This window comes from Rattus norvegicus, chromosome 9, assembly GCF_021556685.1.
Source record: "Rattus norvegicus strain SHRSP/BbbUtx chromosome 9, alternate assembly SHRSP_T2T, whole genome shotgun sequence".
NCBI lineage: Eukaryota > Metazoa > Chordata > Mammalia > Rodentia > Muridae > Rattus > Rattus norvegicus.
In genome coordinates, this window is record NC_141542.1 from 97,694,385 (window position 1) to 97,716,864 (window position 22,480).

Sequence of the window (22,480 nt, forward strand, 5' to 3'; positions counted from 1 at the left end):
ACTTCCATGGCTTTCCCTGCATATGGCTTTATCCAGATGCTCATTAAGCAGAGACTTGCTTTACACATCAATTTTTAATATCCACCCCTCACAGTAAAATGGAGCATACAGCACAAGGCTTCCCAAGTTAAAAGTAGTCCTGACCTAGTTCCTTGTGAAATCAATGGAGGGCTTCAGAGAACTGGTAAGCAGCTGACATTTAAGGGAGCCAGCTCATAATCCGTGTTGGTGTTAAATACGTTTCCCTGACTTAAGTTATCAGTTCTCTCCCCCCTGTCTCCCTCCCTGCCACCCCCATCCCCTTTTATCCCCTCCCTTGCCTTTTCTCCTTCTCCCCCTCCCTCTGTCTTGCCTTCATGTTACTCTAACACCAGAGAAGGCTGCAGCAAGTATGGAGTCCTAGAAGTGAAATATGCCACAATTATGGATCCCCTGGGAGTTGTGCATTTGGTTACGTATGAAGTGGTTTCTAATTAAGTCTGATACTGGAGGAGAACAAAAGCCTAAGCCCTCTGCTCCTTTCCAACAAGTGTATTGCAGGTGGCTTTCAGATAGTTGGCATCCTAAGGTCTTCAGAGTAGGAACAAGATCAGTACTAGCTAGATGGAGAAGTCATGGTCCTTCTGGACTAGGAGCAAATAGAGTCCACATCGGAGCAGGAGCTCTCATCTAGGGGAGCATGTGAGGTGCCATCAAAGGTTAATGAGCACTCACATAGAGGGTGAGTATGAATTCTTGGCCCTAGACCCCGGAGTTTAGCCTCTCTCTAAACTTCATCACAATTAATCTAGATTGAGAGACTGATGGGCAACAGTGAACTCAGCCACTAAGCCCAGCTATAATGGCACTCTTCAAAGACCCAGTAATTTCTAGTATAGCGGAAAAGCAAACATCAAGTTAGGAACCCGCTTTATCGCTTGTCATTTTCTCATGCCAATCCTGTGAACCATATAAGTACAAGTGCATGTATGGTAAACTCTATGTAACATTCGACTTTTTATTTTAATAATTTTAAGCATATAGTTGGATACCAGTCAATAAATTACCACAGTATGCAACCATCACATTGAACATCTCCAGAGATGTTTTTGCTGCTGCTGTTGTTGTTGTTGTTGTTTTGTTTGGTTCTTGTTTTTGTTTTTCTTTCTGAACTGAAACTCCACTTTAAAAAACAGTAATCCCTAACCTTGTCTTGACACCATTACAATTGTTTTTCTGTTTTTTAGACCCTGGCTAACTCAAATGCAAGCATGCAGTTTATTTCCTTCTGTGCCTGGAATACTTTGCTCAGCCCAATGTCTTCCAGGCTCAACCCTGCAGAGTTTCCTTTCTTTTTAAGATTCATGCATACAGCACTGTTTCTGTACATTCGGCCCTATGGGGCACTTCCACCTCCTCATTGTGTTACCAATGCTATGACGAACCTGGATATACAACAATCTGTTTGGACCGAGACTTCAGCATCTGAGAGTAGAAGTTCCCGGGTCATGTAGCAATTCTGTTTTATTTCTGAAATTCCCACCAGTAAAGTACAATAGTCTTGATTCCTCCAGTCTTGCAATCTCTTGTTACATTTTTTTTAAATCTTACTCATTATAAAGCTTAGTATTTCAGGTTTGAGTTGTATTTCCATAATGATTAACAATGCTGATCATTCTGCATGTATTTATTAGCCATTAACATGTCATCCGTAGAGGAATACATAAGATATTGCCCATTTAGAGTTGTATGTTGGACATATGAAGGTGGTAGATATTATATAAATAATCCATAGTACATGGATGTATAATGTGTGCGTGTGTGTGTGCTATGTTTGCAATTACACACACACACACACACACACACACACACACACACACACACACACACGCAGAAGCCAGAGGATATAGGGTGACTTTCTTTTCCATTCCCTTATTCCCTCAAAATGATGGAGTCCCCTAATTCAGTCCAATGGTTAGCTGTAACCATCCTCATCCTTATCAATAGGGCTCTGGCAGAGCCTTTCAAGAGACACCCATATTTGGATTTGGCTCCTGTCACAAGCACTTCTTGTCATCAGCAATAGTGACTGGGTAGGATGGCTGCATATGGGATGGATCCCCAGGTGGGGCAGTCTCTGGATGACCTTTTCTTCAGTCCCTGCTCCACTCTTTGTCCCTATTTTCCCCTGTGAGTATTTTGTTCTCCCTTCTAAGAAGGGATGAAGCATCCACATTTTGGTCTTCTTTCTTAGGCTTCATATGATCTGTGGATTTTTTCTTAGGTATTCCAAGCTTTTGGGCTAATATTATTTATCAGTGAGTACATACCGTGTTTGTTCTTTTGTGACTGGGTTACCTCACTCAGGATATTTTCTAGTTCCATCTATTTGCCTAAGAATTTCATAAAGTCATTGTTTTCAATAGCTGAGTAGTACTCCATTGTGTAGATGTACCACATTTTCTGTATCCATTCCTCTGTTGAAGGACATCTGGGTTCTTTCCTGCTTCTGGCTATTATAAATAAGTCTGCTATGAACATAGTGGAGCATGTGTCATTGTTATATGTTGGAGCATCTTTTGGGTGTATGCCCAGGTGTGGTATAGCTGGGTCCTAAGTAGTACAATTTTCAATTTTCTGAGGAACCTCCAGATTGATTTCCAGAGTTGTTTTACCAGCTTGCAATCCCACCAACAATGGAGGAGTGTCCCTTTTTCTCCACATCTTCACCAGCATCTACTGTCACTAGAGTTTTTGATCTTAGCCATTTTGACTGGTGTGAGGTGGTATTTCAGAGTTGTTTTTGATTTGCATTTCCCTGCTGACTAAGGATGTTGAACATTTCTTTAGGTGCTTCTCAGCCATTCGGTATTCCTCAGTTGAGAATTCTTTGTTTAGCGCTGTACCCCATTTTTAATAGGGTTATTTGGCTCTCTGGAGACTAACTTCTTGAGTTCTTTGTATATTTGGATATTTAGTCCCTTTCAGATGTAGGATTGGTAAAGATCTTTTCCCAATCTGTTGGTTGCCATTTTGTCCTAATGACAGTGTCCTTTGCCTTACAGAAACTTTGCAATTTTATGACGTTCTATTTGTTGATCATTTATCTTAGAACATAAGCCATTGGTGTCCAGGAAAATTCCTCCTGTGCCTATGTGTTTGATGCTCTTCCCCAGTTTCTCTTCTATTAGTTTGAGTGTATCTAGTTTTATGTGGCAGTCTTTGATCCACTTGGACTTGGACTTTGTACAAAGAGATAAGAGTGGGTCAATTTGCATTCATCTACATGCTGACCTCCAGTTGAACCAGCACCATTTGTTGAAAATGCTGTTTTGTTTCCATTGGATAGTTTTAGCCCCTTTGTCAAAGACCAAGTGACCATAGGTGTGTGGGTTCATTTCTGGGTCTTCAATATAGTCCATTGATCTACCTGCCTGTTTCTGTATCAATACTATGCAGTGTTTTGATGTTGTTGTTGTTTTGGTTTGGTTTTTGTTTTTTTTTTTAAATCACTATTACTCTGTTTTACAGCTTGAGCTCAGGGATGGTGATACCCCCAGAAGTTCTTTTATTGTTGAGAATAGTTTTCGCTGTACTCTTGTTCATTGAGCCATCTCTTCAGCTCCTAGTTGGTATTAAGTTCTTATTAGAGTCATGGCTGCTTGTAACTAGTGCCCCCACTCCACAGCCTGTTTCATCCTGCCGATTCTAATGTATTCATTTTTGTTGCTTGTGCCTTGTTGTTAAATTCAAAAATCCTTTTCAAGTATCATTTAGAATTTCCTCTTATTTTTTCCTTGAGTGTCGCAAGGTAAGACAATCATAAAAAATGAAATGAAGACTGGAGTTGTATTTATAACAGAGCGAACACTGTTCTGAGGGGTAACATTGTGGGCAAAATCTTTTGTTGCGCAGACAAGTGCAGGAAAGAGGATGGGCAGGGGGTTAAGACTGAACACCTTAGAAACCAATCTGGTTCTCTTTCTCCTAGTATATCTTTCTGGTTCTCCTGGCACATTTCCTGGATGCAGAAGCTCATGTCTGCATCCATGAAGAATGTCTGAATATAGTCTTGGCCTCATCTGAACAGTTTTGTATTATAAGCACTGTACCCCAACCCTGCATGATCTATGTCTTTTTCTTTTTAACTTTTTTCCAAAGTTTCCTTCCTAGTCTTTTATTTTCCCTTAACCTATGAACATAAATCCCAAAGACTAAATAACAGAAACTCCCCTAGGACTTTTTTCATCTATCAGACTGAATTTGACTCAAAAGAAGTCTGCTACTAAGTAATTACGAAAAAAAAGAGAAAATGGGATTAAAAATTTTAGTGACATCGGATATGAGTATGACTCTAGGAAAAGAATTTTCTCCATATGAACTCACAGCAACTAGACAGAATGGACAAGATCTACACAAAGAAAAATGCAGCATGAAAGAGAGAAAGTAGGCAGGAAGTCCTATCCCTAGGTGAGGAGCTATTGGCCTTTGCTAGCTGATTCAGAAAGGAGAGACCTGTATGAATGTGTGCATGTATATGTGTGTGCTTATGTGTGTATGTGGAGGGGAAAGGAAGAGAAAGACAGAAACAGAGAAAATGAAAATGAAGTTGTTGGCTATGGCATAAGAGTAGATCTAGAAGGACTTGGAGAAGAAATGTGATCAAAATAGATGGAATAAAATTCTCAACGGATGATATATTATTAATATGACAGGGCCTCAATTCTATAAAAAGAACTACAGGCAACTAAGGAGCCCGAGTAGGAGAAATACTCTTCTCAAGAGAATACTAACTGGGTATCCAATTCCAAACGGACAGCCCTGAAAAGCATACAAACAAGTAACATTATACACATTGACGAGGTTATTATTTATGTATTTAAGAATATATATACACATAGATACATGTGTGCACACGTGTATATAACAAAAATTAATGATTAATAAATAAAGTCTATGAGAGAGAGCAAGGAAGGATATATGGGTGGGTTGGAGGGAGTAAAAGGAAAGGGGAAATTATGTAATTATACTATAATCATGAAAAATAAATATTACTTATGTATCTATCTATTTCTATTGGTTTGGCCAGTAGGTTGATTTTTATCTTAATATGTTCATTTAAAATGTCCTTTTTTTGGAGAAATATCAAATCAGGTTAACACCCCTATTGATTTTTATGTGTATTTTTTTCCTTAGTTACTCTGGCTTGTTTTGTTGTCCTAGAATGGTTCCAAAACACCCAGACACTCTCCAACCTCATTTTCTAGAAAACTGGTAAATTGAAATCAGGAAAACCACAGTTCTCTGCAATAAATTTGGGGCTGGAGACATCAGCTGTGTTATCATTGGAGGGTCACTGTTTCCTTTTCGTAGAATTTTTTATATGAATGTCATCTTCATCTCCCTCAGATATGGCCATTTGTCATTGTTACTCTAGTATCAGTCACTTGTTCCTTTGCTTTGGCAGCCATTAAAAGCTCTGCTTATTGTTTGGGGTGGGGCGCCATTCCTCTTAGCATTAGATGTTTGCTTCAGAAACATTTATGGATGTATTTTCAGAGTCACATCTTTCAGGAAGAAAAGAAGTGATATTTTTTTCTTCTCATACATTAATATTTTTAGTGCTTAAATGTTTCTAATCCTTTTAAGAGGGGGGTTGTCCCATCTGTCTGTTAGAATGATTTGAGACTTAATTAAACTTGATTGCACCTGTGCATACATTCATCTACCCACACACTTCCCACTTACCAGCGGAAAAACCTTGCCTTTCCTTCAAAATTAAAAGAATTGAACTATGACCTTTCTTTTAAAAATGCATAGGCATGCAAGACTGAACATGCTGGAAAAGGGGCTTTTAACTCTACAGACAAATTTCTTGTCTGTCTGAAGCCATCTGCACATTTTATGTCCTAATGGTTGTCATTGAAGTAATGAAATTGTCTTCTTTGCCTAGTTGGTCTGCTTTTTTTTTTTTTTAATGGGATAGCATAGCTGAAGCAACCAATGAAATAATCAGAAACCATTCACACCACTATGTGACTTTGTTGTCCTTAGACTTGGCAGCCTTATCTTGCCTTATATAAGAATTGGAAGGCGCTAATCATAACAGAAATAAATTATAGAGATTATCTTCAATTTTGAAGTAAGTAATCAAGCATTTTTTTCTTCTCTTCCTATACCCCTTTCTGAGGGAAAAAAAAGTTGTTAAAAATGTGAAATAGACCAGCTCCTATGTTTTTTTTACTTTTTCCATTCTCTTGATAAAAAGGGAATAATTAAGATAATTTTATCTAAAAATAGCTAAGACCATAGAAGAAAAGGACCTAGTCAAGTTAACAATTCAACTTATTTTGAACAGTGATAAAAATTTCCCACAATATTAAACAGCAGCCCTGAATCTTCATATTAGAAATAACAAAGACTTTTTAAAAACACCCATACTGAGGACCAATTCTAGAAATTTCAATTTAATTGTAGTGCAAGCATGAAATATATATATATCTCCTATCCTCAATTCTTTCTAATGTGCATTTGGGAATCAGAGTATTGAATATCGACTCTAGTCTAGCACTTATCCTAGAATACGAGGTTTGAAGACACTTGAGTCTCAATGCCTCACTTCGAGATGAGTCCATAGATGCACAGAAGAGGGTGGTGGTCTGCCCAAGGCTTGAATGTTAATTAGGGGCTATGTCCTAGCTGGTACTCAGGGCCTTTTAACTCTAAAGACAATTACTTAATATCGGCATTATATCATACTTCTTGTCGGAACTCCCCACATCCAAGTTCACAGGGGGTAGGTTCTTTGCACACAGTTCCCACATTGCAGGTGTTAATTCCTGTTCTCCATTATTAATATAGGTTTTATATCCTCCAAGAACATTTAGGTCATTTCTAAATTATATGATTAACTTATGCATCAGGAACCTTGATTATGATTCTTAAATACTCGCTAGTAATTTCCAAAACAGAATAACTTAGTCTTGATATATGAAATCACTCTCCAGCGCCAAAGTCCTTTTAGCTTTTTAAGTATTTTTTTAACAGAGTCCTTACTTCCTTTCCCTAGTCATTTTCTTTGTCTCTTACTGTTCAAAGGATTCTTCTGCTTTGATCACTTAAAAGTAGACAAAAACAGAGAGGGTAGACAGAGGCATCAATAGAATCCTACATTTTTCCTTATCAAAAAAATCAGTCTTTGAATTCCTTTTAACAGATAATTATTGTATTGTTTTTCATGACACTAGTAAGCAGAAACTCTTCAAATGAAACCAAATATTTTTGAATTTCTTAAAGAATAACCAAAATTACAGTCATATTTCTTTAATATATTCATCTCCGTGTTACTTCTCCAGAGATTTACTCCATTTCCTCTATACTCTAGGACTTGGATTGTCCTGGATATGGGCAGCAGCTAGAAGTTTTCTGTATAAACATCCATTCTGTATAAAAAGCACTTATCTTTAGTCTAGGCAAGAAGTTCTTCAACTGTTTTAAAATTTTATTATGAGAGGTTAGGTTTTTAGTTCGCACACAGTGGAAATTAGTAGGGAGACTTGCACATAAACAAGACTTCTATAATGGACTTAGGTTCCCATGAATCCTAATTCCAAACAAATAGAAATTTTCCTTCTTGCAAATTGCCATAAGTTCACCTGCATTAATTATAACCACTACAAGTTGTTTGTAAAGATAAAACACCAAAAAAAGACAAAATAACAAAAAGACCAAAAAGGGGTTGGAGATTTAGCTCAGTGGTAGAGCACTTGCCAAGCAAGCGCAAGGCCCTGGGTTCGGTCCTCAGCTCCAAAAAAAAAAAAAAAAAAAAAAAAAAAAAAGACAAAATAACAAGATAAAACACCAGTGGATATTTAATAGTTCTGCCTCTAGGCACCTTAGGACTACATTACCCATTGCAAAGCATCGGCTAGAACATGGTGGCATACTCATGTTCAGGCAAAGACACTCGGCATTCTGTGAGTTTCATAAGGACAGATATAAAGCAGACATGATCATGAGCCTCTGACTTGGGTAATGAGAACACATGCCCTCTCATTTCGATTGATTTCGCTTAATTCTCATAGGGAAAATTTTCTTTAATAGCAATAACGTCATCTTTCCCCGCTTATCAAAATTGAAATAATGCAAAATCTGTGGCTTATTTATATATCAGCTCAGATACAAATCCATTCCATAGACATGTATTTTCAGCAGGAAGAGAACGTGTTGTGGATCCCAAAACCTTGCCCCTTGCTCTTGTTCTCTTCCCTCTCTGCCCCTTCTCTCCCCATTCCCCTCTTTCTCTACATGTTCATGGCCAATCCCCCCTCTCTCTCCTTTTCTCTGTCACTACTACTGCCTCAATTCCCCTCCCCATGCCCTAAATAAACTCTATTCCATGCTAAAAATAAAATAAAAAATACTTGCCCCTTCAGCTAACTGATGAAAATCTAGCCTGTACTGTTTGATATCACTGGACACTCCTCATGTTTTCACTTATCTTCTTTCTATGTGTCTGGGCACTGATTCTTATACAGCAGTGGCTTTCTCGGGGAAAGGGTGGCCAAGGATCTGGAAGCCATCTCAGAACTATTTGTGCATGAAGTTCTGGGTCCTGCACATACACACACACACACACACACACACAGAGAGAGAGAGAGAGAGAGAGAGAGAGAGAGAGAGAGAGAGAGAGAGAGAAAGAGAGAGAGTCTGACTGACACAGATACATGGTTTGATGGACTTCTCAAGGTGTAATAGAAAAGGAATCAGAACTCAAATCCTCATGGATTGATGCCAAGAGAGGAGGGTGCAACTGCTTCAGATCAAATATACGAAACCAAGTGATAGTAGTAACATGTAAATAAGCATGATAATACTTGAGATTTGCAATGTATTTTAAAAGTGGTCCAGTTTGGTATTTCACAAAATAGCCAGAAATAGAGGAAGACAATCCTAGAAAGAAAAGTACTAAAGTCAACACAGTGTTTGCAGTCAGCCCAAGTGGAGGCCACATCTACTCCTAATTGCTCACCAATCATGTGTTTCTTGGTATTAAAACCTGAGTGAGCTTTGGTTTCCTTGTCATTAAAGTGAGGATGATGAAGTCCCATGACAGGGACCATCTCTACTTATGAATCTTATCAGAACGTGATTTCTGTATTTTTATATAACACCTTTTCTGTCTTAGAGAGTCCCTGTCCCATGGTGGTTATTATGTTAGTTCATTGTTTAATTGATCAAAGTTAGAATCACTGATTGAAAATGTCTAGACAGACGGAGCAAGCCGTGTGCATTTTAGAGGGAGGTATATTTTAAAGAAGAGTTATGGAACGATTGAAGCCTTCGGTACTTGGCTTGTCTCTACAACTGTCAGAGATACAGGCATGTGACAATTGGAGGGGTCTTTAGGAACACTTTTATTTCAGTCCTATCATTTTATTTGAGAAACCTAAAATGTGGTCAGTACTGCTTCCTCTGATTCACAGGGAGTTATAGAATTAAGCAGAGTATCTAGTACAGATCATCTCAAGCCTACACCAGTCCAGGAAAAATAGCTTATGCTTAATCTTTCTTTAATATGTAGCTTATGTCTAAATTATTTTCATATCGAAATGTTCAGTATTTTCTTTCTGAGTATTTTATAAGAATCTTATGTTGACTTCTAACATGGCAGAACCCAGACTTATTTAACTACCTTTTTGTTGCTAGTTGGATGGACAAGTGTAAAGAATCGAATGTGTAGCACCCCCCTAATTCAAATTCTTATACATAATACATGCAAACCATCTGGGCGATTGTTCCATTATATCTATTGTCTATTTGATATAAATTTATTAAAACCTTGGCATTTAAAGTACTTCTTAAATATTCATCAGAGATTATACATCCCGTAAAGACATTTTCCTAGAGTTAAGGCAAGGAGGAAAATGATGTTGAAACATTGAGCTTTCTGTGAATGTTGTGGTGTATCATGTGGGAGTATGTGTTCATCTGTAGCACGTCAGAAGTACAGAGGATGGAGGATAATATTTGAGAATCAGTTCTCTCCATTCCTGTGGGTTCCTAGGATCTGACTTAAGCCTTCTGGCTTGTGATGCAAGTGCCGCCTACCTAATATTATTGTTCTTTAATTTCCTGTCAGTATCCTTCGAAAATCTTTCTTTCCATTAGAAATTCAAGGATGTTACATTTAGGCTGCTTTTTATAGAGGGGGTGGGATGTGAATTAACATGTTAAATTCTGTGCTAGGATAGTCCAAATTCTACAAAAATAACAAACTCCAAAGTGAATGGTTTAATGCAACACAATGGATCCGTATATCAGTCATGTTCCAGGCCAAAATTTTACCACAGATGACGTGACAGTCAATTAATGGATTGAAAGATGAGCCTCTGATAATAGGACGCTCCATGTGTGGACTCTGCAAACTCCTAAGACCTCATCAAATTTCATAATGCAGGAGAAGGCATAGCCTAAAGGTGCTGTGGGAACTTTCAGAAGCACAATTGGAAGCAGCCACTAATCCCTCAGTTTCTACAGGAGAGAATGGGGTTATGTCCTTCCATTACAAGGAGAGCTGCAGAGATGGATTCAGATCATACAGAGGGGAGGGTGGATTTTGTGAGTAGTCTCTGCCCAGAGATCTTCTTAGCTTTCATACCATGAATACAAAGGCAATTGTAAGTGGCATTTTGCAAACATATTGACTCTCAGCCTTACACTATTAGGCTTTCTTGATGCAAGCTTTACCATATTAATTAGATACCTCTGTGCTGCCTGGCGTTTTTGGTGAATGGTCTTTAGGTACAGGTAACTTGGTGGTTATGCCTCAGGGTAACTGTCTCAGGCTTAAATCATCTGCTTCTACAACTAAATAATTTCTTCAAGAACAAACACGGTCCAAAGTAGTAGATTTTTTTTGGGGGGGGGAAGGGAAGTAAACCTAATTGTTAAATTGATTTTACTGCACCCATGAGAAAGAGAACGATTGATTGCTAAGCCAGCTTCAGAGGTCGGGGTGCTGAGCTAAATAGTGCTATGGCATTCCGGTTCTCTGTGAGGTAGTTAGCACCTGTCTTTTTGTGAGCTTGGATGACTTGCACAGAGACGTCCTGCTTCAGAAGGTTAGAGTTGGGCTAGGGTTCGAGCTCATCTGATGGAGGTCTTGAATATTGTTCATGAAGCACTGGGTACTTCTCTGGTATCTCATATACCTTGATATGGTGCACACCTGTAATCTCAGCACTTGAGAAGTAAAGGTGGGGAAACCCAGTTCAAGGTCCATGCCTACACCGCAGGTTGGTCAGCAGCCATTAGACCCCATCTTTAAGAAAAATAAATCTCGGGTTGGGGATTTAGCTCAGTGGTAGAGCACTTGCCTAGCAAGCATAAGGCCCTGGGTTCAGTCCCCAGCTCCGAAAAAATGAAAAAAAAAAAAGAAAAAAGAAAATAAATTTCATTAGGCTTTGGTGCATATTACACTCTGCCTCAGTGTGCCTCTTCTTGTACACTGACTACCTTCTTAAAAACAAACTTGGACTTTTGATTTACTTAAAACCACCAGATATGCAGGTGTCTAAGCTGTTATTCTCTTTCTGTATATATATTTGAAGAAAAGGCATCCCTGGGATGTCAAAACTGACCCCAAATGACAGGTTCACACAAGAGTGAAGGAATGATGAGAAACAAAAATTTGCCCCTGATCCCCACTGCCCTTTGATTGTGGAGACAGGTGAGTTTTTGCTCTGTTCCCCTAGAGATACAGAAACTGAGATGACAGAGGGTCACAGGAGGACCTCCTTGTTGTCTAGACTCATAGGTAAACCGTCTCTGTCTGACAGCAATCAACTTCACACAGCACTGTTTTGAAAGACACAATAACATACAATTAGAGTTCAGGTTGGGGTCACAGAGAGAATGAGAGTTCATTTGTGTTGGAACAAAGACATGACCAAGGGGAGACAAGTTAGCTCACTATGGATTCACCAGGGTGCTTATCTAAAACAAACAACCCAAACTAGACAGAAAGAAGCTAAGGAGCAGGTTCGGATATGCTTCAGATAAAACCATACTGCTGGGATTGGCACGTGTCCTTAAATCAGTAGTAAGGATGGGTGCGGTCTTCAGAACTTCTTTGTGAATGCTATGAATGGATTAATTGTTGTGGGTATGGATTAATTATCCTGCAGATTAATAATCATGAGAGGGTATTTCTTATAAGAGTACGTTTGCTTCTCGCTATCTCTCTTTCTATATTTGTCCTTCCCTCTCTTTCATCATCCCCTCCCTCTCTTTCTCCCTCCCCCTCCCTCCTTTCTTGCTTATTCTCTTTTCATTCTACCTTCAAGGGATGATAACACACCAAAGTCTCTCAGTAGATGCGAGCCTTCCAGTCTTGGACTTTCAGGCTGTAGAAATTAAGAAATAAATACCTATATTTATCAATTATCCAGTTAGCATTAGCACAATTGTTTCTTGGATGAATAGGGTGCAGAACACAGACTCTATAGAGTTTCCACACAGTGTAGAAGAAGAAGCTTATGGAGAGTTTATGTTACTAGATTCAATCCTTGTTTCAATTGGCTTGAAAAAAAATTAAAATATTTCGATATGAGTAACTGTCCTCATATCAAATAGAAAACTGAATAGATTTCTCTGACTTGGTTTTTGAAAGTAGTTCAATATGTACATGGGAAACAGATTTATTACAAAATAAAAGCTCAAAAATGCAGCTATGATTTTCTTACTAATAAATTGTCTTTGCCTTCTAATCAAGAGGCATACACGAAGGTACACACATTCAATCCTGAACATCACAGAGTCTTCGATCATTTTGTTCGAGTTTCTCTAAATACACCTGCCAACATTCACTGAAACGAACCCTTGGCACTTACAGAGAAAGACACAAAGAAAAACAATGTTCCTCTTTGTTTCCGACGCTGCATTGGGCTTTTAAATAGTTGAGGCATGAGGACTAAATGACACTCTACTGAGATCTGCAGTGGAGTGATTTGAATAAGAACAAAGAGACTGACTTTGTCAGAGATGCCTTCACACAAATCTTCTTTCATATTTAAAATGTCTGAAACAACAGTATTGGATGCAGCTTGAAATTTTCGCTCTTCATTCATTCACTTATATTTGGGCAAGTTCCAACTCCAGGGGCTCCTGTATATGTGACAAGTTATTAGAGAGAAGGTGGCAGTAGAAGGGGAGAAAAAGAATGACAAGAAGGAAAGACAGAGGGAAGGGAGTCTCATTTCATATGCAGATTACAGCACAGGTTGGATTTTTCTGTAGAAGAAAGGTTCAGGTGAAAGGGAGGGGCCCTTGGCTTTGAGGCCATGATATTCAAAAGTCAGAGTTACGTTTTGTTTGAGAGTGTTAATAAACAGCTAGAGAATTGCTTATGTTGATCTCTTCTGGTAGTAATTTAGTTCCATTTGTCTCCGAGCACTGAATAGCAAGTGTTGGTTAAATGGCCTTGTTCTAATGATTATGATTAAATACCTTATCATTAAAATATTTTGACTTCTTACGTTTGAGTGCAGTGTAACTGTAATCTAACTTCATAACAGGTGTCTTTAGAAACATGGCCTCTTACTGATATTGCTGGTAGACTGGCCTTCCCTTCTGGTTTGTTCCTATCATACAATGCAATTCTTGTAATTATAGAGCTGTGTAGCTTCTTGGAGCTGGAATGGGTTAGAGCAGTGTGAAAATAAAAGAAGACCAGACAGATGAGAACAAAGAGGCTGTTTATTCAGGGCTTTCATTTGGCAGACATGCACATCAGGCAGAAGAATGGGAGAACAGAGCAGCAGAAAAAAAATGTGAAATTAAATCTGGCCCACAGGTGCTCCCCTATCATCTAACTTGCGTGTAAACAATTGCACCCCTACTTAGCAGCATCCCTTTGTGCAAATAGCAGAGTGTTGACCCATCATTTCAGCCAATCACGGGCTGCAACTACCACAGCATGTCCAAATCAGGCCCTATAGCTGAGTGTGCTATTTCTGTCCACCACTTCCTTTTTCTGCCCTTAATTACCGCTTGCTCACACTGCCAAGTGGAGCCCTGTGAGGCCCTAAGAACCCGGACCATTGCTGCTCAATACACAGAAGCATGTACTTCCCCGAAACAGCAAGATAATGAGGAACCAAACATGACATTTGTGATCAACCCCCAGGAAAGCTGATGAATATTTGAAGCTAAAATTGAAAGACGTGAAGACAAAAACACATTTTAAAATTACTGTTTATCAAAAATCTTTATATGGGTTAAATTTCTAGTTTGAGGAATTTTATTCATCATCATCATCATCATCATCATCAACAACAGCAACAACAACAGCAGCAAACAATCAGAGTTTTTAAAAATACTACCAAGTTCATGCCACATTACTACATTCATTGTCATTTGGTTTTCTGGTTCTATTAGAAATATTGCATTGCCTATAAATAGTAGAAGGATATTTGAAGAGCCGACAAACCTGTTTTGTAAATTTAGTAATTATCAAACAGGGTGCTTACTGCCAGGGGCACCAGTTCTAAGAACACAAAACCAAATCAAACAAAACAAAAACAAAACAGCAGCAGCAGCAGCAGCAACAACAACAACAACAACAACTATTACTACTACAATAACAACAGAGAGCCAAGCATGTGACTTTCAAAAATTTGGGGTTTAGGGGCAAAGTATACAGGTGGAAAGATAGTATAGTATGTTGATATACAGATGACCAGAAGGCATGGCCATTGCTTCAGAAGCAATTGAGATTAACTCACTGTGGGTTCATTTGCTCAGCTAGAGCAAAGGCAGCATTAGACTATACATGGACTGACCCTGGACTCTGACCTCATAGGTAGCAATGAATAGCCTAGTAAGAGCACCAGTGGAAGGGGAAGCCCTGGGTCCTCCAAGACTGAACCCCCAGTGAACAGGATTGTTGGGGGGAGGGTGGTAATGGGGGGAGGATGGGGAGGGGAACACCCATATACAAGAGGAAGGGGAGGGGTTGGGGAGATGTTGGCCTGAAAACCGGGAAGGGGAATAACAATCCAAATGTAAATAAGAAATACTCAAGTCGATAAAGATGGGAAAAAAAATAAAGTTAGCCAGAGCAGTGAGGTTGACATTATAGAAGGCAGCAGGAATGGAGGAGTGTGACAGAGGCTATGGCCGTTTTGACATTGTTGCTTGGGTGCAATGATTATCAGGGTGTCATGTTAGAAAGGAGAGACGAATATGTAAGAGACTGTTAAAGGAACTCAGTTATTGCTTTGTGATCAGGAGACTCCTCAAAGTATTTCTGTCATGAGTACATTATGATCACATTTGCATTATAAATGGATGGTGTGTCTTGTACCTTGGTGTGTCACAGACAAAATCAAGGAAGTCGATTGTGACAAATTAAGAGACATAATCACAGCTTAAATTAGGGCTGTGGAGGTAGGCTTGATATCAAGTAGAGATGGGTGAGCAAAAGACTCAGAAACAGTCAGTAGATTCTTTTGACTGACAGATTTAGATTTAATATTTAGCTGTTAAAGACCAGAACAGGTAATTTCCTAGCATGGATGAATGGATGGACAAGGAGAGCCATTATTTGAGTGATACATATCTATACACTACCTGGAATGTTAGATTTGTATATCGATAAGGCAGCCATTGGATAATGAATGTAACGCCAAGAGGAAAAAGCTTGTCTTTTGATGAAGAGTTTAGAAAATCATTAAGAATTAAGTGAATTCGTTGTTCTTGAGACTAGAAGGATAAAGACCACACGAATAATCTGTAGTGAATGAAAAGTGTCTTAGCTATTGGCTTAGGGAAGACCAGTGAATAAAGAATATGTTGAAAAAAATTATATATGACACAGAGAGGGGAGTTGATGTAGAACAATGCAAGAAAAGGAAGGAATGAATCTGTGAATGAAAAACGGAATACATAATACCAGTGGTAGATGATTTGTTGGTCACTAAGCATTGTGGAAAGTATTTGAACTAGTAATAATGCACTATACTTTCTTAAGAAAAGCTGTACTATAGAATGGTTGAGTTGACTTAGTGCCACAGTAGAATGAAGGCAATGTGAGTGAATATCAAGTAGGAAGGAATGCTACACGCTCTTTAAGAGAATTCCTTAAAGATGAAACCAAGCGGGGACTTAATAAAGAATGGCCAAGAGTAACTGAGGGATTCTGTATCAAATGAGAAAACTGTTTTCTTACTGGTGACATTAAAGTATCCACAGCTTGGAGATTAAGAAAATCCGTCATGGCACATTTTCCTGTCATATACACCAGATTCTCCAATACAAATATGTTTTCAACAATATCTTGCAAGTACTTTAGAAGGATATTCAGTCATTTCTAAAAATTATTTGAGGCAGTATCCCATTCTTCAATCACAAGTAAGTTTTGTTAATACACAGAATCCACAGAGGAGCTGAAAGTTCGAAGCCACAGCACGGAGCCGTTACCAAAGTTGGACAGCAAAGAGAGAGGTCATCACGGAGCATCTTCCTCGAGAGAGCCCGTGAAAGCTCAAGAATGGGATGGAACCCCAGGTCCACCTGTGGTCACCAGCAGAATGGGCAGATGCTCTGTGAGCCCCACCCTGTTGGCAGGAAACCATGGTTCAGGTAAGCACGACCCTGTCCTTCCATGTGGCTTTATAAGTCGAGAAGCTGCTCATATGCAGATGTCACTTAGGGAACCATTACCTCAGATCAGTCTACCTACACTCAGACTAAACACACACATTAAAGAATAGACCCGTGCAGAATACCGTACCAGAGATGGCAAGGAAAAGGAGGCTTCTTGAGGCTCTAGCATGCAGCAGTCTACACTTAGGAAAAATTGCACCAAATGTCTTCAAATATGACTATTGGCCTTAACTCAAGCCACTTCAATTTATGAAAATTTCATGATTTAGCCCTTTTTCTTTAAAAAGAAATAGACAACTGGTATAATGCAAACAGTAGGAGAACCAAGGATATACATATATCACTAATGATCTGAAGGCACTAGAGGAGAAGCTGTTTTTACTCACACAATCACTGGGCATGTGACATGTATGAAGGTCCCAAATCCAGAACAAAGGAAAAAGCACTAATGCACTTTTCAATTTCACATCCTGAGATTAAAACACTCGGTGCAATCCTGCATGGCTAACAGATAAGTATTATTAAACATAAAAATGTTTAAAGCAGCATATGCTTGCTTTGATCTGATTCATCTACATGTTGGACTCACAGAGAGCTGTCAATTAAAATAAACAGTGAGTAATCAAGAAACTTTGGATTTCTATTTTCCAAAGAGTGCTAGGGCTATGAAGAAAAGACCAATCCTTTCATGTTTTTTTTCCAACTTGGATACTTCTCTAGGAAAGCAATTTCATGAATTTAACCCATCTACTCTCTGTCACAGGTAAGTTAAAATATAGGAGGTTGGATGATCTTTGTACTTGGAGAGGCATGTTTCTGAGAAAAGACCCAGCCATAGCTTCTCGGATTTAGAACACCATGTGAAGCTTGATGGTGAAGCCATCCCATGTACACTGTGAAGGGCTCACCTTATAGCACAAGTTAAAAACTGACAGAAGAAAAGTTCTACACATTTAGCAGAAATTTTAAATGGTATATATATTAAAGGAAAATGGCCATAGGTATATGGGACGGTTAGTCTTACTTGTCAGTGTGACACATTCCCAGAATAACCTGGGAAGGCTGTCACTGAGGTAATGTTTACCCCAGATTAGCTTGTAGTTATGCTTGTGGGGAACTGTCCTGATTATATTAGTTGGTATGGGAAGACTCAGCCCACTGTGGGTAGCACCATTCCTAGGCTTGGACCTTGAGTAGTGTATGAGTAGATCAAGTGAACTGAGTAGTCAGCCTGCATACATTCATTTTCTTTTAACTTTGATTGTCAATAGCTGCTTCAAGTTCCTACTAACCTGGTATTATGAGATAAAATAAACCTTTTCCTTTCAAACTTGCTTTTATTAAAGTGTCCACTATAACAACTAGAAGTGAAATGAGAACTACCAGTGTATGCTGTCCAAAACAACACATTTAGGACTACACTGCACAGTATTTCAAAAACAAAATATATAAATAAGAATAGCAAACACTTATCAACTAAAACTAATAACTAATCTGGAGCTTATCTGTCAGTAGTTTATCAACATTTAAATTGTATAATTTCTACCTAAGGTATGTGAATGATATGTTTAGAACTGAAACATATTTTATAAAAACCAAAAATGTTATCTGAGAACCTGTGATACATTAGCCAGCATCTTTGGGTCAGGGATCAAAATGGTCAATCACATATTCTTACACTGGTTATTAAAACTCTACTGATATACAAGTAGATCATCATAATGTAATGTAACTAACTCATTTTACTCATTCTTTTCCAAAGAAACAGAACCAATAGGTATGTCTGTCTAGAAAGAGATGTATTATGAGGGATATCTTCACATCATCATGGAAGCTTGGAAGATCCAGATCAGCTACTTGTAAGCAAATGGTCCAGGAAAACCTATGGCACAATGCCCTTCAAATGATCTCAGTGGTACAAGGCACAGTCTTAGTGTAGAGGTTTAAAATTTACACTGTTAATGTTCAAGTGTGGGAGAAGACAAATGATCCCAGCTCACAGAGAGAGACAAGATCTCTTCTTCTCCTTTTAGACCTTCACTGAACAGCATGGTGGCACTTATCCACATTGGTGAGGATGATTTTCTGTTGATTCAAATAGTCGTCCCTTGCAGAAACTCTCCCTTTCAGACACACATAGAAATAATGCTTTACCAATGATGTGAATATCCCTTAGCTCAGACAAGTTGATATAAAATTTAAGATGTGAAATAGAAATCAGTTCTTTCTTCCTGGGAGACTTTGACTTTGGAAGGATTAATCAGGTAGGTGTTTTGATTGATAAGAGAGTGGTTTCTAGAGACGTGAGGGGAAAGAAAATGACATACTTTCCGGTGAAACCCGAAAATCAACAGGGTGCAAAAAATGTGTTTAGTGTAAAGAACTGTGGACAATTTAGTGGGAATCTACTAATGTAGATGGGCTTCTAAAGGACCCCACATAATAATTGGATGCACTTCTACCATAAAGCACAAGTCAAGAGTCTATACCATGTGCTGGACACTACTAGTGCCTTTGGCACTGAGTCTGGAAGCATGTGGCTATATGTTTTCTCCAGCTGTTCCTGGATGCTATTACGTCCTCAGAGCTGTCTATCCTGTTCACTATTCTGCCCTGCTTTCCTTAAAGATGTTTTTCACAGCCCCAGGCTGAAAAGTGAGGTTTGGGGCAGCACATCCTAGTAGTCTTCTCATTTTCATCCAATTGTTCAGAGCTGGGAAAGAACTGGGAGACCAACTGCTGACTGAAACTGAAAGGGCCATCTCTAAGGGAGCAAGACCTTTCCTTCCGTCAGTAAAGGAGAAATCTTATACCTAGTAGAGATAATGAACTTGCATAACCATAGGTAGTCAATTACCATCCCATGGTTAGATTTTAAAATAAATAATTTGTCTTATGTTTTGGAGTCATCCAATGATGACTGTAAGTTTAAATGACAGGAGCATTTCCTGAGACAGAGAGTATATGTGAGAGATAGAGTGAGAAATTGTTGAGAAAGTTGGAGCATAAATTTTGACAGGTAATTAGGAAACACTCCTTAATATCTCAGAAGTACAGAGTTTAAGGAAATTGTGTTCCAAGTTTCTATGTTCTTCTACCTCAGGATCCTGAAGCATTTGTTTTTGGTTTGTGTCATTCTAAAGCTAAAGACTCCAAAGACCTTGTATTACATGAAGGCAATTGCTGTGTGTGTAATCATTTGGTGGGAGTTTGGAAATTCATTAAAAAGGAGAACAACAGACTGCCATTCTGTTAGTTTATGCTTTTCTGTGGGAGCCTGGGAAAGACAGGACCGAAAGATACTGCATAGTAGGTGGCACGGTCTGATGGGGGCAAGACTCTGGATCTATGGAAGCTACTCAGAAATTCGAAGTATTTCAGATTGTATATCTTCCATTCACCATATTGCCTATATATCTACATAAATAGAGATAAGTAAAATATGCTGATTTCAAGACTATAGTTTTTGAATAGTGGAGAAAACAATAAAAATGGGTTGACAATTATATGTAAATTTCAGAGAACAATATTGGTACATTGGTTTCCTTTGCTGGGATAAAGTACTCTGGTGAAAGAAACTTAGGAGGGGACACATTTTGGCTAACAGTTGAGTAGTAGTAGGAGAAGCCACTGTCTAGAAGGCTGGAGGCAGCTGATCACATGTGTCCACAGTGAAGAAACAGAGCGTGAAGGATACTGTACTCACTTTCTCCCTTCTATAGAGCCCTGTATCCTATCCTCGGCACTGGTACTACCCAAGGCAAATGGATCTTCCCACCTCATTTAACCCAATGAAGACAAATTACCTACAGTTATGCTCAGAAGTTTCTCTCCAAGGTAAATTCAGATCAAATTAAGTTGAAAATTGGGAATATCCACCACACCTGTATAATGTGCATTCCTGGTGGACATTGGCTTTCATTACCTCTAAGAACACAAATGTCCATACATGTACAACATATATACATTTCCATACATATGTCCAGTGACCCTTACTTCTAGTTCCCTTCCATGTTTAGTGAAACTGACTACATTTCTCTTTCCTCTTTCATCTATGACTTCTCTCTCCATACTGCTCTAATTACTCTCTCTTTGTTCCTATATTTTCTTCACAGAGCAACATTTCCTGCCTTCTAACATCTTCTCCTTCTTGAGTCCCAAACATCATCTAAAGCTCTGTTCTCTCATGTGATCTTGTTTGGTCCTGAGTCTCGGTGCCTTCTGCACACTCAGTCATCCTCCTGCCTTGGAATGAAAAGACCAGCACTCTAATGCCTTACACCGATCTCCAGGTCCCCTCGAGCCCTGCCTTCCCAATGTGTAGCAGGATTCCTACTTCTATTTCCTGGAAAAATCTTGAACATTTTCAGCCCATTGCTTTTTCCCTTTCTGTAGATGCATAGCCCTGTTAGAATTTTGGTTTTACTTTGCAATATGTCCTGTTTGCCTTATTCATATCTCTGAAATATCCTTATTGGGTCCAGAAATTTTCTACATAACTGTTGGTTTATCTGCTATTTAAATGTTTCCAATGATTCCAAACGTAATGTCACAAAAAATAACTGTTACTCATATTCAAGTACTCTATTGTCCCTTTTCTTGTTTTTTGGGAGGGGTGAGACAATAATGGAAAAGAAGACAAAGTATTTCTTATGCTTTAAGCTTTATTTTTCCGCAGAGAAAGACTTTTAAATGGGCCTAATATGTCCTTTAAAAAGCTTACAGTTCTATCAGTGAAGACAAGCAGAAAAACCAAATGCCATTGACCTTTGATGTTTCAAGCAAGCTAGCCACCACCTCAAGCTTATCCTCCCACAAAATGGCCTAGCTTTGTAATAAGAAAGTATTGGCAAGAAGAGAACATCCTGGACTTACTAATAGGAAAGAGAAGAAATTGAGCCAATTGTAACTGCTTCTCCTTCTGCACACTTCATTATTTTCTCTTTTAATTTGCTAAGTCATTGGCCCACTAATGCTTTACTGGAAGAGTTAGAAGAGTAACCCAGAACCCTCTTTGCTCACAGTTATTATTAATACCATACCTCACACAGGGAGGAAGAACGCTGTTCAGTACTCACTTCTCTCGAACAATTCAGTTTCCTTCCTCTGGTGATCTGAAATGCCAATAACAGGTGTGAATGTGTGTGTACACACACACACATATTACACACACACACACACACACACACACACACACACACACACACACACACACACACACACACACCCCTACCTAGCAGCATAGGTGCTTGCACATACACACATTCACATAAACTTTTGTTTTACCCAAAGTAGTTTAGCTCCTTGGAATGGCTGTTCTTAACAGCCCTACTGAGGAATGGAGGAATTGCTGAAGTAAAGAAAACATGTCAGGAGATCCCAATTCTAATTAACATTGCCACTGGTTGCTCAGTAGTTTATTAAACTACTGTTGTTTAGTAAGTCAGAAAATCCCGAGAGGGTGATTTCTGAAAGCAGTGGAGAACTGGGACCCCTGTACTCATGAAAGTAATGGGGGGATGTGGGCGGAGGTATGCGAATAAATATAGTATTAACACACTCTGAGACCCTATCAGTTACTATCAGTTTTCCTAGCTTGTGTCTAATGCAGTTTCTGGGAAGCACACACATTCACACTGATGTACAACAGACTTTATGCTATGGTCTCAGCTCTCCAGGACCTTATTCTGTTTCTTTATGACACAGAATTGATGATAATACATTACTTTGACTTAATAAACTATATTATTTTTATGATTACCTACTACTTACATCTAAAAGTCCTTCTAAGAACATGAAAAGATGTGCAGACTTCAAAAACGAAGATGGGGTG

General features: G+C 38.8%; 1 protein-coding gene across 6 annotated transcripts in view; it reads left to right on the plus strand.

Moving 5' to 3' along the window:
• The window catches only part of Nyap2 (neuronal tyrosine-phosphorylated phosphoinositide-3-kinase adaptor 2), a 251,367-nt gene that overhangs the window by 164,135 nt on the left and 64,752 nt on the right, over positions 1–22,480 (plus strand). For all 6 annotated transcript variants that reach the window (XM_087564398.1, XM_087564396.1, XM_087564393.1 and 3 more), the window contains one exon: positions 16,414–16,623. In XM_087564398.1, the coding sequence (XP_087420524.1) occupies positions 16,414–16,623 (210 nt within the window). The remainder of the gene's footprint in view (positions 1–16,413; positions 16,624–22,480) is intronic.